The sequence below is a fragment of the Anolis carolinensis genome, chromosome 5 (assembly GCF_035594765.1).
Source record: "Anolis carolinensis isolate JA03-04 chromosome 5, rAnoCar3.1.pri, whole genome shotgun sequence".
NCBI classification, from domain to species: Eukaryota; Metazoa; Chordata; class Lepidosauria; order Squamata; family Dactyloidae; genus Anolis; species Anolis carolinensis.
In genome coordinates, this window is record NC_085845.1 from 3,009,665 (window position 1) to 3,027,188 (window position 17,524).

Below are 17,524 nucleotides of genomic sequence, written 5' to 3' on the forward strand. Positions count from 1 at the left end.
CACTCATACAGATGTGGATACTGGGACATGCAGTGGGGGAAACCCTTCTATGCAGACAGGAGCACTCAGCAATGACTCAAGGGGCCTCTCACACTCATACAGATGTGGATACTGGGACATGCAGTGGGGGAAACCCTTCTATGCAGACAGGAGCACCCTGCAATGACTCAAGGGGCCTCTCACACTCATACAGATGTGGATACTGGGACAGGCAGTGGGGGAAACCCTTCTATGCAGACAGGAGCACTCAGCAATGACTCAAGGGGCCTCTCACACTCATACAGATGTGGATACTGGGACATGCAGTGGGGGAAACCCTTCTATGCAGACAGGAGCACCCTGCAATGACTCAAGGGGCCTCTCACACTCATACAGATGTGGATACTGGGACATGCAGTGGGGGAAACCCTTCTATGCAGACAGGAGCACTCTGCAATGACTCAAGGGGCCTCTCGCACTCATACAGATGTGGATACTGGGACATGCAGTGGGGGAAACCCTTCTATGCAGACAGGAGCACTCTGCAATGACTCAAGGGGCCTCTCGCACTCATACAGATGTGGATACTGGGACATGCAGTGGGGGAAACCCTTCTATGCAGACAGGAGCACTCTGCAATGACTCAAGGGGCCTCTCACACTCATACAGATGTGGATACTGGGACATGCAGTGGGGGAAACCCTTCTATGCAGACAGGAGCACTCTGCAATGACTCAAGGGGCCTCTCACACTCATACAGATGTGGATACTGGGACATGCAGTGGGGGAAACCCTTCTATGCAGACAGGAGCACCCTGCAATGACTCAAGGGGCCTCTCGCACTCATACAGATGTGGATACTGGGACATGCAGTGGGGGAAACCCTTCTATGCAGACAGGAGCACCCTGCAATGACTCAAGGGGCCTCTCACACTCATACAGATGTGGATACTGGGACATGCAGTGGGGGAAACCCTTCTATGCAGACAGGAGCACCCTGCAATGACTCAAGGGGCCTCTCACACTCATACAGATGTGGATACTGGGACAGGCAGTGGGGGAAACCCTTCTATGCAGACAGGAGCACCCTGCAATGACTCAAGGGGCCTCTCACACTCATACAGATGTGGATACTGGGACATGCAGTGGGGGAAACCCTTCTATGCAGACAGGAGCACCCTGCAATGACTCAAGGGGCCTCTCACACTCATACAGATGTGGATACTGGGACATGCAGTGGGGGAAACCCTTCTATGCAGACAGGAGCACCCTGCAATGACTCAAGGGGCCTCTCGCACTCATACAGATGTGGATACTGGGACATGCAGTGGGGGAAACCCTTCTATGCAGACAGGAGCACCCTGCAATGACTCAAGGGGCCTCTCGCACTCATACAGATGTGGATACTGGGACATGCAGTGGGGGAAACCCTTCTATGCAGACAGGAGCACTCTGCAATGACTCAAGGGGCCTCTCGCACTCATACAGATGTGGATACTGGGACATGCAGTGGGGGAAACCCTTCTATGCAGACAGGAGCACCCTGCAATGACTCAAGGGGCCTCTCACACTCATACAGATGTGGATACTGGGACATGCAGTGGGGGAAACCCTTCTATGCAGACAGGAGCACTCTGCAATGACTCAAGGGGCCTCTCACACTCATACAGATGTGGATACTGGGACATGCAGTGGGGGAAACCCTTCTATGCAGACAGGAGCACCCTGCAATGACTCAAGGGGCCTCTCGCACTCATACAGATGTGGATACTGGGACATGCAGTGGGGGAAACCCTTCTATGCAGACAGGAGCACCCTGCAATGACTCAAGGGGCCTCTCGCACTCATACAGATGTGGATACTGGGACATGCAGTGGGGGAAACCCTTCTATGCAGACAGGAGCACTCAGCAATGACTCAAGGGGCCTCTCGCACTCATACAGATGTGGATACTGGGACAGGCAGTGGGGGAAACCCTTCTATGCAGACAGGAGCACCCTGCAATGACTCAAGGGGCCTCTCACACTCATACAGATGTGGATACTGGGACATGCAGTGGGGGAAACCCTTCTATGCAGACAGGAGCACCCTGCAATGACTCAAGGGGCCTCTCACACTCATACAGATGTGGATACTGGGACATGCAGTGGGGGAAACCCTTCTATGCAGACAGGAGCACCCTGCAATGACTCAAGGGGCCTCTCACACTCATACAGATGTGGATACTGGGACATGCAGTGGGGGAAACCCTTCTATGCAGACAGGAGCACTCAGCAATGACTCAAGGGGCCTCTCACACTCATACAGATGTGGATACTGGGACATGCAGTGGGGGAAACCCTTCTATGCAGACAGGAGCACCCTGCAATGACTCAAGGGGCCTCTCACACTCATACAGATGTGGATACTGGGACATGCAGTGGTGGAAACCCTTCTATGCAGACAGGAGCACTCAGCAATGACTCAAGGGGCCTCTCACACTCATACAGATGTGGATACTGGGACATGCAGTGGGGGAAACCCTTCTATGCAGACAGGAGCACCCTGCAATGACTCAAGGGGCCTCTCACACTCATACAGATGTGGATACTGGGACATGCAGTGGGGGAAACCCTTCTATGCAGACAGGAGCACCCTGCAATGACTCAAGGGGCCTCTCACACTCATACAGATGTGGATACTGGGACATGCAGTGGGGGAAACCCTTCTATGCAGACAGGAGCACTCAGCAATGACTCAAGGGGCCTCTCACACTCATACAGATGTGGATACTGGGACATGCAGTGGGGGAAACCCTTCTATGCAGACAGGAGCACTCAGCAATGACTCAAGGGGCCTCTCACACTCATACAGATGTGGATACTGGGACATGCAGTGGGGGAAACCCTTCTATGCAGACAGGAGCACTCAGCAATGACTCAAGGGGCCTCTCACACTCATACAGATGTGGATACTGGGACATGCAGTGGGGGAAACCCTTCTATGCAGACAGGAGCACCCTGCAATGACTCAAGGGGCCTCTCACACTCATACAGATGTGGATACTGGGACATGCAGTGGGGGAAACCCTTCTATGCAGACAGGAGCACTCAGCAATGACTCAAGGGGCCTCTCACACTCATACAGATGTGGATACTGGGACATGCAGTGGGGGAAACCCTTCTATGCAGACAGGAGCACCCTGCAATGACTCAAGGGGCCTCTCACACTCATACAGATGTGGATACTGGGACATGCAGTGGGGGAAACCCTTCTATGCAGACAGGAGCACTCAGCAATGACTCAAGGGGCCTCTCACACTCATACAGATGTGGATACTGGGACATGCAGTGGGGGAAACCCTTCTATGCAGACAGGAGCACCCTGCAATGACTCAAGGGGCCTCTCACACTCATACAGATGTGGATACTGGGACATGCAGTGGGGGAAACCCTTCTATGCAGACAGGAGCACTCAGCAATGACTCAAGGGGCCTCTCGCACTCATACAGATGTGGATACTGGGACATGCAGTGGGGGAAACCCTTCTATGCAGACAGGAGCACCCTGCAATGACTCAAGGGGCCTCTCACACTCATACAGATGTGGATACTGGGACATGCAGTGGGGGAAACCCTTCTATGCAGACAGGAGCACCCTGCAATGACTCAAGGGGCCTCTCACACTCATACAGATGTGGATACTGGGACATGCAGTGGGGGAAACCCTTCTATGCAGACAGGAGCACCCTGCAATGACTCAAGGGGCCTCTCACACTCATACAGATGTGGATACTGGGACATGCAGTGGGGGAAACCCTTCTATGCAGACAGGAGCACTCAGCAATGACTCAAGGGGCCTCTCACACTCATACAGATGTGGATACTGGGACATGCAGTGGGGGAAACCCTTCTATGCAGACAGGAGCACCCTGCAATGACTCAAGGGGCCTCTCACACTCATACAGATGTGGATACTGGGACATGCAGTGGTGGAAACCCTTCTATGCAGACAGGAGCACTCAGCAATGACTCAAGGGGCCTCTCACACTCATACAGATGTGGATACTGGGACATGCAGTGGGGGAAACCCTTCTATGCAGACAGGAGCACCCTGCAATGACTCAAGGGGCCTCTCACTCATACAGATGTGGATACTGGGACATGCAGTGGGGGAAACCCTTCTATGCAGACAGGAGCACCCTGCAATGACTCAAGGGGCCTCTCACACTCATACAGATGTGGATACTGGGACATGCAGTGGGGGAAACCCTTCTATGCAGACAGGAGCACCCTGCAATGACTCAAGGGGCCTCTCACACTCATACAGATGTGGATACTGGGACATGCAGTGGGGGAAACCCTTCTATGCAGACAGGAGCACTCTGCAATGACTCAAGGGGCCTCTCACACTCATACAGATGTGGATACTGGGACATGCAGTGGGGGAAACCCTTCTATGCAGACAGGAGCACTCAGCAATGACTCAAGGGGCCTCTCACACTCATACAGATGTGGATACTGGGACATGCAGTGGGGGAAACCCTTCTATGCAGACAGGAGCACTCAGCAATGACTCAAAGGGCCTCTCACACTCATACAGATGTGGATACTGGGACATGCAGTGGGGGAAACCCTTCTATGCAGACAGGAGCACCCTGCAATGACTCAAGGGGCCTCTCACACTCATACAGATGTGGATACTGGGACATGCAGTGGGGGAAACCCTTCTATGCAGACAGGAGCACTCAGCAATGACTCAAGGGGCCTCTCACACTCATACAGATGTGGATACTGGGACATGCAGTGGGGGAAACCCTTCTATGCAGACAGGAGCACTCAGCAATGACTCAAGGGGCCTCTCACACTCATACAGATGTGGATACTGGGACATGCAGTGGGGGAAACCCTTCTATGCAGACAGGAGCACCCTGCAATGACTCAAGGGGCCTCTCACACTCATACAGATGTGGATACTGGGACATGCAGTGGGGGAAACCCTTCTATGCAGACAGGAGCACTCTGCAATGACTCAAGGGGCCTCTCACACTCATACAGATGTGGATACTGGGACATGCAGTGGGGGAAACCCTTCTATGCAGACAGGAGCACTCAGCAATGACTCAAGGGGCCTCTCACACTCATACAGATGTGGATACTGGGACATGCAGTGGGGGAAACCCTTCTATGCAGACAGGAGCACCCTGCAATGACTCAAGGGGCCTCTCACACTCATACAGATGTGGATACTGGGACATGCAGTGGGGGAAACCCTTCTATGCAGACAGGAGCACTCTGCAATGACTCAAGGGGCCTCTCACACTCATACAGATGTGGATACTGGGACATGCAGTGGGGGAAACCCTTCTATGCAGACAGGAGCACCCTGCAATGACTCAAGGGGCCTCTCACACTCATACAGATGTGGATACTGGGACATGCAGTGGGGGAAACCCTTCTATGCAGACAGGAGCACTCAGCAATGACTCAAGGGGCCTCTCACACTCATACAGATGTGGATACTGGGACATGCAGTGGGGGAAACCCTTCTATGCAGACAGGAGCACCCTGCAATGACTCAAGGGGCCTCTCACACTCATACAGATGTGGATACTGGGACATGCAGTGGGGGAAACCCTTCTATGCAGACAGGAGCACCCTGCAATGACTCAAGGGGCCTCTCACACTCATACAGATGTGGATACTGGGACATGCAGTGGGGGAAACCCTTCTATGCAGACAGGAGCACTCAGCAATGACTCAAGGGGCCTCTCACACTCATACAGATGTGGATACTGGGACATGCAGTGGGGGAAACCCTTCTATGCAGACAGGAGCACCCTGCAATGACTCAAGGGGCCTCTCACACTCATACAGATGTGGATACTGGGACATGCAGTGGGGGAAACCCTTCTATGCAGACAGGAGCACTCTGCAATGACTCAAGGGGCCTCTCACACTCATACAGATGTGGATACTGGGACATGCAGTGGGGGAAACCCTTCTATGCAGACAGGAGCACCCTGCAATGACTCAAGGGGCCTCTCACACTCATACAGATGTGGATACTGGGACATGCAGTGGGGGAAACCCTTCTATGCAGACAGGAGCACTCAGCAATGACTCAAGGGGCCTCTCACACTCATACAGATGTGGATACTGGGACATGCAGTGGGGGAAACCCTTCTATGCAGACAGGAGCACCCTGCAATGACTCAAGGGGCCTCTCACACTCATACAGATGTGGATACTGGGACATGCAGTGGGGGAAACCCTTCTATGCAGACAGGAGCACCCTGCAATGACTCAAGGGGCCTCTCACACTCATACAGATGTGGATACTGGGACATGCAGTGGGGGAAACCCTTCTATGCAGACAAGAGCACCCTGCAATGACTCAAGGGGCCTCTCACACTCATACAGATGTGGATACTGGGACATGCAGTGGGGGAAACCCTTCTATGCAGACAGGAGCACTCAGCAATGACTCAAGGGGCCTCTCACACTCATACAGATGTGGATACTGGGACATGCAGTGGGGGAAACCCTTCTATGCAGACAGGAGCATTCAGCAATGACTCAAGGGGCCTCTCACACTCATACAGATGTGGATACTGGGACATGCAGTGGGGGAAACCCTTCTATGCAGACAGGAGCACTCTGCAATGACTCAAGGGGCCTCTCACACTCATACAGATGTGGATACTGGGACATGCAGTGGGGGAAACCCTTCTATGCAGACAGGAGCACTCTGCAATGACTCAAGGGGCCTCTCACACTCATACAGATGTGGATACTGGGACATGCAATGACTTAGGAGGCCTCTTCTGCACCACGTGGCTATTGGGATATAGAGTCAATACAGATGTGGATACTGGGATATACAGTATAGGAACCATTCTATCCAGCCAAGGGCGCTCTGCAATGACTCAGGAGGCCTCACTTCCTCTTAGAGAGGTGGATACTGGGATATTCAGCTGCAAGAACCCCTCTATAAAGCCAAGGTTGCTTTGCAATGACTCAGGAGGCCTCCCTTCCTCTGAACGATGGGAGATGCAATCATGAAAGCCCTTCTATGCAGCCAAGGGAGCTTTGGAATGGCTCAGGAGGCCTCTCTCCCTCATACAGATGTGGATACTGGGACATGCAGTTGCAAGAACCCTTCTATGAAGCCAAGGGGAATTCTGCAATGACTCAGGAAGCCTCTTGCCTTCTGCAGTATATGGCTGATGGGATATGGAGTCAATACAGGCATGGATATTGGGATATACAGTATGGGAACCATTCTATCCAGCCAAGGGCGCTCTGCAATGCCTCAGGAGGCCTCTCTTCCTCATTAAGATGTGGATACTGGGATATGCAATTGCAAGAACCTTTCTATGCAGCCAAGGGCCTTTGCAATGCCTCAGGAAGCATCTCTTCCTCATACAGATGTGGATACTGGGACATGCAGTGGGGAAAACCCTTCTATGCAGACAGGAGCACTCTGCAATGACTCAGGAGGCCTCTCTTCCTCACTGAGATGTGGATACTGGGACATGCAGTTGCAAGAGCCCTTCTATGAAGCCAAAGTTGCTTTGCAATGGCTCAGGAAGCCTCTCTTCATGATAGAGATATGGATACTGGGAGATGCAATTGCAAGCACCCTTCTATGTAGCCAAGGTCGCTTTGCAATGACTCAGGAGGCCTCTCTTCCTCATACAGATGTGGATACTAGGGTCTGCAATGATACAGACGTGGATACTGGGATATGCAGGTGCAAGAACCCTTCTATGAAGCTATGGTTGCTCTACAAAGGCTCAGGAGGTCTCTCTTTCTCATAGGGATGGGGATACTGGGACATGCAGTAGGAGAAACCCTTCCATGCAAACAGGAGCACTCTGCAATGTCTCAGGAGGCCTCTCTTCCTCATACAGATGTGGATACTGGGACATGCAGTTGCAAGAACCCTTCTATGCAGCCATGGTTGCTTTCCAATGGCTCAGGAAGCCTCTCTTCCTTACTGAGATGTGGATACTGGGACATGCAGTGGGGGAAACCCTTCTATGCAGGCAGGAGTGCTTTGCAGTGACGCAAGAGGCCTCTCTCCCTCATACAGATGCGGATACTGGGACATGCAGTTGCAAGAACCCTTCTATGAAGCCAACGTTGCTTTGCAATTACTCAAGAGGCCTCTCTTCCTCTTAGGGATGTGGATACTGGGATATGCAATTGCAGGAACCCTTCTATGAAGCTATGATTGCTCTGCAAAGGCTCAGGAGGCCTCTCTTCCTCACAGGGATGTGGATACTGGGATATGCAGTTGCAAGAACCCTTCCATGCAGACAAGAGCACTCTGCAGTGACTCAAGAGGCCTCTCTCCCTCATACAGATGCGGACACTGGGATATGCAGTTGCAAGAACCCTTCTATGAACTTATGGTTGCTCTGCAAAGGCTCAGGAGGCCTCTCTTCCTCATTCAGATGTGGATACTATGGTCTGTAGTCGATATATATGTGGATATTGGGATATACAGTATGGGAACCCTTCTATGAAGCTATGGTTGCTCTGCAATGCCTCAGGAAGCCTCTCTTCCTCTTAGAGAGGTGGACACTGGGATATGCAGTTGCAAGAACCCTTCTATGAACTTATGGTTGCTCTGCAAAGGCTCAGGAGGCCTCTCTTCCTCATTCAGATGTGGATACTAGGGTCTGTAGTCGATACAGACGTGGATATTGGGATATACAGTATGCGAACCCTTCTATGCAGCCAAGGGCGCTTTGCAATGACTCAAGGGGCCTCCCACACTCACACAGATGTGGATACTGGGACATGCAGTTGCAAGAACCCTTCTATGAAGCCAAGGTTGCTTTGCAATTACTCAAGAGGCCTCTCTTCCTCTTAGAGAGGTGGATACTGGGATATGCAATTGCAAGAACCCTTCTATGAAGCCAAGGTTGCTTTGCAATTACTCAAGAGGCCTCTCTTCCTCTTAGAGAGGTGGATACTGGGATATGCAATTGCAAGAACCCTTCTATGAAGCTATGGTTGCTCTGCAAAGGCTCAGGAGGCCTCTCTTCCTCTTAGAGAGGTGGATACTGGGACATGCAGTTGCAAGAACCCTTCTGTGCAGCCAAGGGCCCTTTGCAATGCCTCAGGAGGCCTCTCTTTCCCATAGGGATGTGGATACTGGGATGTGCAATTGCAAGAACCCTTCTATGAAGCCACGATTGCTTTGCAAAGGTTCAAGAGGCCCCTCTTCCTCATACAGATGTGGATAATAGGGTCTGCAATCGATACAGGCGTGGATATTGGGATATACAGTATGGGAACCCTTCTATGAAGCTATGGTTGCTCTGCAATGCCTCAGGACGCCTCTCTTCCTCTTAGAGAGGTGGACACTGGGATATGCAGTTGCAAGAACCCTTCCATGCAGACAAGAGCACTCTGCAGTGACTCAAGAGGCCTCTCTCCCTCATACAGATGCGGACACTGGGATATGCAGTTGAAAGAACCCTTCTATGAACTTATGGTTGCTCTGCAAAGGCTCAGGAGGCCTCTCTTCCTCATTCAGATGTGGATACTAGGGTCTGTAGTCGATACAGATGTGGATATTGGGATATACAGTATGGGAACCCTTCTATGCAGCCAAGGGCGCTTTGCCATGCCTCAGGAAGCCTCTCTTCCTCATAGGGATGTGGATACTGGGATATGCAATTGCAAGAACCCTTCTATGAAGCTATGGTTGCTCTGCAAAGGCTCAGGAGGCCTCTCTTCCTCACAGGGATGTGGATACTGGGATATGCAGTTGCAAGAACCCTTCTATGAAGCCAAGGTTGCTTTGCAATTACTCAAGAGGCCTCTCTTCCTCTTAGAGAGGTGGATACTGGGATATGCAGTTGCAAGAACCCTTCTATGAAGCCAAGGTTGCTTTGCAATTACTCAAGAGGCCTCTCTTCCTCATTCAGATGTGGATACTAGGGTCTGGAGTCGATACAGACGTGGATACTGGGAAATACAGTATGCGAACCCTTCTATGCAGCCAAGGGCGCTTTGCAATGACTCAAGGGGCCTCCCACACTCACACAGATGTGGATACTGGGACATGCAGTTGCAAGAACCCTTCTATGAAGCCAAGGTTGCTTTGCAATTACTCAAGAGGCCTCTCTTCCTCTTAGAGAGGTGGATACTGGGATATGCAATTGCAAGGACCCTTCTGTGCAGCCGAGGGCGCTTTGCAATGACTCAGGAGGCTTTTCTTTCCCACAGAGATGTGGCTACGGGGACATGCAGTGGTGGGACCCCTCGCAAGGCTCGGGGGCGCCCTCTGCCCATGCCCAGAGGCCCGTGTGCGCTACTCACTGCGTGTGGGCCTCCCTCCGGGCCCGGTGGAGGAGCTGCCCGAGGGGGAGGGCGGCGGTGCCGAGGAAGCGGTCGGGCCCCACCAGGGCGCGCTGGAGGACCGTCACCCGCAGCACGAGCGCCTCCCCGCCGGGCTCTTCTGGGCCGAGTTCGGACTGCGTGGCGGGCGCGGCGGAGGGCAGCTCGAGGGCCCAGGGCGGGGCGGACCACCTGGGGCAGCCGGTGCGGTCGGGGGCGACGGCGGTGCGGACCTTCTGGCGCCCGAGCTGGAGCAGGGCGAAGGCGTCCCCGGCGGGAAGGCCGCCCTTGCCCCGCAGGCCCCGCGCCCCCAGGACCCCCACCTGCACGTGGCTGGGCAGCCAGGGCCCCCCGGGGGACGGGGACCCCGAGACCGAGCCCCGGCTGCAGAGCCCGTCCTCCGCGGAGCTCATCCCGGGCTGCAGCATGCCGCAAAACAGGCAGGGAAAGCCGCGGCTCCTCCTTCTCCTCCTTCTCCTCCTCTTTCTCCTTCCTTTCTTCCTTCCTTCCCTTCTTCCAGGCTCAGGCTCCTCCTCGCCGCCGCAGCTGCAACGCGCAGACGCCCCGCGACAGACCCGAAATAAGCAGACCCGCCTTCAAAGGGAGGGAACAAAGAAAAAAAGGACCGACCCGTTAATCATACTAATGATCACAGGCAATGGTCAAAGTTGGGCCCTCCAGGGGTTTTGGACTTCAACTCCCAGAATTCCTAACAGCCCGACAGGCAATGGTCAAAGTTGGGCCCTCCAGGGGTTTTGGACTTCAACTCCCAGAATTCCTAACAGCCCGACAGGCAATGGTCAAAGTTGGGCCCTCCAGGGGTTTTGGACTTCAACTCCCAGAATTCCTAACAGCCCGACAGGCAATGGTCAAAGTTGGGCCCTCCAGGGGTTTTGGACTTCAACTCCCAGAATTCCTAACAGCCCGACAGGCAATGGTCAAAGTTGGGCCCTCCAGGGGTTTTGGACTTCAACTCCCAGAATTCCTAACAGCCCGACAGGCAATGGTCAAAGTTGGGCCCTCCAGGGGTTTTGGACTTCAACTCCCAGAATTCCTAACAGCCCGACAGGCAATGGTCAAAGTTGGGCCCTCCAGGGGTTTTGGACTTCAACTCCCAGAATTCCTAACAGCCCGACAGGGCTGTTAGGAATTCTGGGAGTTGAAGTCCAAAACACCTGGAGGGCCCAACTTTGACCATGCCTGTGATCATTAATATTATGACTGGGTTGTTGTGCATTTCCCTGGCCATGAGTCCAGAAGCATTCTCTCCTGACGTTTCTCCCACATCTGTGGCAGGCATCCTCAGAGGTTGGGAGGTATATTGGAAATAAACTAAGCAAGGGAACACTCTGAAAATTCCACACAGGAAACAATCAGGGCCAGCTAACACCTCCCAAGAAAGGATTCTTCCAGAAAGGAAGCTGAGAAGGGAGTGAAGCACTGTATATTACCGAAGTCATTATTATTACTATCATTACTATTATTATTGTGTTGCGGTCAACCATGAAAATGAATACAATCTGGCTCCAAGTATTCAAAAACACAAAAATCAGAATATATAAAAATTAATGTGGTATAATAAAACAGAACAATACAATCTCGAAAATCAGAACACTAAATAAAGAACAACATTCTGAAAACAGGGGAATTCCACACAGGAAACAATCAGGGCCAGCTAACACCTCCCAACAAAGTATTCCCCCATGCAGTAAGCAGCCAGGCTTTGAAGCTGCAAGGCTGTTCAATACTCATCAAGATTGCGATGGCAACATTCACACTTGCCCCCAACAGACAAGAGTTCTTTCTTTCTTCCACCCTGGATAGTCTAAAATATATAAACCCCGCTGGCCTAGTTTCCAGAAAACAAAACCTCTGAGGATGCTTACTATAGATCTGGGCGAAACGTCAGGAGAGATTGTTAATGTGGGATTTGTGTATTGGTAGTGTTTAAATGAAATTTGTGTCTGGCATGTATTGCATACTGATTGCATCATTCAGAGTATGCTCTAGTCTGTAAAGAGTTAATGACCGAGAAGCTGTGTTGACCTTGATGTGTGGCTGGAACCTGGGGAGTGTCCAGACACAAGTGTGTTTGTACATTACTGATTGCATCAGTTGAGATCTTGCTCTGTTCTGAGTTGTGTCTGCCTAGAGTGATAGCCAAGCCGGTGTTCATCTGCAAGTCTGTTTGTCTTGTACAGTAAAACTTTGTATATATATTTTTACCATCGTCTCCGACATCTCTTCGTTCTGCGCTGCATTGACAACATACAACTGCTGCTACGCTGCGAATTACTCTGACAGAGATTGCTTCTGGAACATGGCCATACCGGTTGTTAGGAATTGTGAGAGTTGATGTCCAAAACACCTGGAGGGCCAAAGTTTGCCCAGGCCTGGTATAAAACCTAGGTGTGCACCTACACGTGTTAGATTTAATGTAGTTTGACTCCACTTTGGAATTGTGCATAGTTTGGTGAGTCCCTAACACTCTTTGGCAGAGAAGGCTCAAGACCTTGAAAAACTACATATCCCAGGACCCCATTGCATCAAACCGCATCCAGTCTACAGTGTAGACGTGCCTTGAGAAGGGAGAGGCCTTTCTTCAATGCCGGCAAAACAAATGCAAAGGGGAAGCTGACAGAATCCTATCAGAGGGGGAAGTGGACCCCAAGAAGGCCTCCTCTCCTGGGTTGGGTTGTGTTGGGTTTGTCAGAGCGCGCGGTTTGGATAAGCACACATGCAGCGGAAGAGCAACGAAGAATCACCAATAACGAGGCTGAAGCCTATTTGGCTATCTACAAAAGGTTTACTAACAAACGGAAAACTCTCAAGACGATATATACAGACAGAGAGCAGAGAGCAGAGCAGATAACACAGGAAGCTATTTATAACCACCTCTGCTGTCTGATGCAATACACAGTTAACTCTTTACACACTGGCATAGTGGACAGCAGACAGTGCATGATGCAATCTCCAGCTCACATTGCATCACTATAACTCAATTACATTTAAACAATTCTATATACAATCATTCCCACTTCAACAGGGTTGTTGTTTTCTGGGCTGTATGGCCATGTTCTAGAAGTATTCTCTCCTGTGTTGCCGCTCGCTGCTCCTCATAGTAAAGAGGCTCAGTTGCAATGTCCCAATGAGGCGCTGAGAGGAAGGAGGTGAAAGATACAACAGATCTTATTTTGCAAAATAGGATCACCTCCCGACATCCTTTTCCCCAGGCTCTTTCCTTTCCATTCCCCTTTCATCCTTCCATGGTATCTTTGATCAGATGTCTATCGAAACAGTTCAGGAAAGCAAATTTCCCCACAATTTCCCGATTACAACCATTCAATATATCATTACAGTGTTCCCTCACTTATTGCTGGGGTTAGGTTCCAGGACCACCCGCAATAAGTGAAAATCCGCAAAGTAGGGGCACTATATTTATTTTAATATTTATATATTATTTTAGTAGTTATACACTATTTTAAGTCTTTATCAACCAATTGTGTGTTGATAAATCGCCTCCTTCTCCTCCCGTTGCCACTTGGGCTCCTCCCGTTGCCGCTTGGGCTCCTTCCATTGCCACTTGGGCTCCCGTTGCCGCTTGGGCTCCTCCTGTTGCTACTTGGGCTCCCATTGCCACTTGGGCTCCTCCCGTTGCCACTTGGGCTCCCTTCGGCTTCTCCTTCCTCCCTTCCTTAGGCTGTAAATTGTAATTTTTTATGATTTATAATAGTCTTTTAGAGTTTATTGAAAAAACGCAAAACAGCAAATCTGCGAAAAGTGAACTGCGAAGTAGTGAGGGAACACTGTATACCATCTGGGCCTTTTTGAAGCCTCAGTTTGGCCCAATCGACCAAAATCGAACTACATCAAAATGCTATTTCCAATCTCTACATCTAATGCTGCTGTCTCTAAGGCTTTATTAATGGGTTCCCCACCCAGCAAAGCACAAGGAAAGGAATGAGGAAGTAAAGCCACTAGTGGACGGTGAAGCAACAGCCCCCCCTGTGGCCAGAATCGTGAAGCTGGAAAAATGTTTAAATGCCTCTGTGTCTGTCCATACTGTATGTTGTTTGTCTGTTGGCATTGAATGTTTGCCATATATGTGTTGATGGGCTGTTTATTGCTGGGTATTGCTTCCTTGCTTGTGTCCCATGCCAGGAAGGTAATGCTCAAGATCCTGCAAGGCAGACTCCATCAAGACATGGAGTGAGAGCTGCCAGATGTCCAAGCTGGGTTCAGAAAAGGCAGAGGAACCAGAGACCCAATGGCCAATATCTGGATGCGGGATAATGGAGGAAGGCAGGGAGTTCCAGAAAAACATCTACTTCTGCTTTATTGACTATTCTCAAGCCTTCGACTGTGTGGATCATAATAAACTATGGCCTGTTCTTGGTGGTCTGGGGAGACCAAGTCCCCTTGTCTGTCTCCTGAGAAATCTGTATCAAGACCAAGTAGCCACAGTCAGAACAGACCACGGAACAGGAGACGGGTTCCAGATTGGGAAAGGAGTGCGGACATCAGGGCTGTATACGATCGCCCTCCCTATTCAACTTGTACGCAGAACACATCATGCGACATGCGGGGCTTGAGGAATCCAAGGCTGGAGTTAAAATTGCTGGAAGAAACATTCACAACCTTAGGTATGCAGATGATACCACTCTGATGAAAGCTGAAAGCGAGGAGCCGAGGAGCCTTATCACCAAGGTGAAAGGAAGAAGAAAGGGCAAAAGCTGGGCTGCAGTTAAACATCAAGAAAAGCAAGATCAGGGCAACTAAACCTATTGATAACTGGCAAATAGAGGGAGAAAACATGAAGACAGGGACAGGCTTTGTATTTCTAGGCACGAAGTTCACTGCAGCCAGGAAATCAGAAGATGTTTCCTTCTTGGGAGGAGAGCAATGGCCAACCTTGACAAAATAGTGAAGAGCAGAGACACCACACTGGCAATGAAGGTCCGCAGAGTCAAAATAATGGTATCCCCCGTAGTAACCTATGGATGCGAGAAAGAGATGGACCATAAGGAAGGCTGAGCGAAGGAAGGAAGAGAGGCGCTTCTGAACTCTGGTGCTGGAGGAACATCCTGAGCGTGCCTTGGACCTTGGCAAGAAGATCCAACCAGTCCATCCTCCAGGAAATAATGCCCAGTGGCTGCTCACTGGAGGGAAGGATATGAGAGGCAAAGATGAAGTATTTTGGCCACATCATGAGGAGACAGGAAAGCTTGGAAAAGACCATGATGCTGGGGAAAAGAGAAGGAAAAAGGAAGAGAGGCCGACCAAGGGCGAGATGGATGGACGGTATCCTTGAAGGGACTGGCTTGACCTTGAGGGAACTGGGGGAGGAGACGGCCGACAGGGAGCTCTAGCCTGGACTGGTCCATGCGGTCACAAAGAGTCGGAGATGACTATGCGACTGAGAGAGAGAGAGAGTCTTATTGCCCTGTCACCCTGTGTTTTCTTGTGGCAAGATCTTCAATCGATTTATTCTAACACTAAAGGCTAAGGCTATTGATTTAATCAGGCTTACTTTTCCTACTATGGCTAATTATTAATCAAATTAAACCAGGCCCTTGTTCCTTGTCCCCTTCATCTCCCCCTTTGAGGGGGGACCCCCAGAGGTCATCTAGACCAGCCCCATTCTGCCAGTGCAGGTAAAGCATCCAACCTAAACCTTAGGAGGAACTCCCTAGCAGTAAGAGAATCCTGCAGAGCCTCCTCTGAAGGTTTCTATGGAGAGGTTGGATGGCCATCTGTTGGGAGGGTTTAGATTGTGTCTTTTGGGTCTCTTCTAACTCTAGAACTGCATGATTCTGTGAAAGGTCTTGTTTCCGGGGAGACCAATGTTCCCCATGCCAGGGATGGATGGGCGCCCACCCGTCACCAAGCATGGCCCGACTCCCATGACCAAGCGGAGGCATTTTGCAGCCTTAAGAGAGGAAGGAAGAGAAGGAGACAAAGCCCTGAAAGTAGGGCAGCCCCTCCTTCCCCCTCCCGCCTTGGATGCTCCTTCCTCGCTGCAGCCCCATGTTTTGCTCTGAGGCTCAAAGCCTGTCAAATCCGACACTCTCTCTGCAGAATCCAAGTCGCAATTTGGAGCACAAGGCGAGAGAAGGAGGGAGGGGGCGTGAAAATGGGGTGAGGAACCCATTCAAGCCTCTTTAAGTGCAACTACAAGCCCCCAATTCCTCAACTCTGGCTTTGCTGGCTGTCTGAGGCCCCTTCTGCACTGCCATATAAAATCATCTGCTTTGAACCGGATTATATGGCCTTGTAAATCCAGCTTCAGCCCCCTTCTACTCTGCCATAACACCCATTTATCAATGCAAACAATCCTCATTATCTGTCTTGAACTGGATTATATGAGTCTGGACTGTCAATGTGAGATTTGTGTAATGAGAGTGTTTAAATGTAATTTGTGCCATGCTTGTGTTGTATCCCAGCCACGGGCTGGCCAGATTCTAGATGAAGATGAAGGGGATTCTGGGTTTGGAATTCAAGATCAGCAGTCTGAGGCTGGAGTCAGCTCGGACATGCAGTTTCAGTTTGAGCAGGATGAACTGCTGATTCCAAGAGAAACAGATAACGGTCAAGCTGACATTCTTCTTCCCTTGAGAAATAATGAGGGAGAGACTTCAGCCTTGGAAAATAATGAGAGTGACAGTTTAGCTCCTGACCAGGTGCAAGATAACGATGAGTTATCCAGAGAGGACCGTTTGGCTTGGATGGGTTCCCAGGTCCGTAGAAGTGAGCATTTAGCGCGCAAACGGGAGTCGAGCAGTGGAAAGAGGAATGCATTCCTGAGTTGTTATTAAAGTATGCGTTCACAGACTATTCCTTGTCAGTGCAATTCATCGCTTCATCTGTGTGGATGTTTTACCTTGCCAGCGTTCTTGGATCCTTGGGCCTTGTTCTTTGGACTCTATGGACTAATACCTTGCCTGGTGGATTATCTTGGATTCTTGGACCTTGTGCTTTGGACTCTATGGACTAATTCTTTGCCTTATGGATTATTGTTCCTACCATGCTGTTTGAACCTATGGACCTAGCCTTTTGGATTAATAGACATTTATGTACTTTTTGAATCTCTTGGACTTATTGACTCTTTCACTACAACTTTGAATTACCTTTTGATTGCTTGCTTGATTTATATTCTGCTTTGCTTTGTATATTGTATATTGCTTTTACTGATGTCTCAAAGTGTCGCTT

The 17,524-nt window shown here is 50.7% G+C and overlaps 1 protein-coding gene across 1 annotated transcript in view; it reads right to left on the reverse strand.

The window, feature by feature from the left end:
* Positions 1–10,909, reverse strand: part of rab11fip5 (RAB11 family interacting protein 5) — a 101,134-nt gene extending 90,225 nt beyond the window's left edge. The window contains exon 1 of the mRNA XM_062981904.1: positions 10,298–10,909. Coding sequence (XP_062837974.1) covers positions 10,298–10,743 — 446 coding nt within the window. The 5' untranslated portion in view covers positions 10,744–10,909. The remainder of the gene's footprint in view (positions 1–10,297) is intronic.
* Between the last annotated feature and the right edge of the window lie 6,615 nt (positions 10,910–17,524).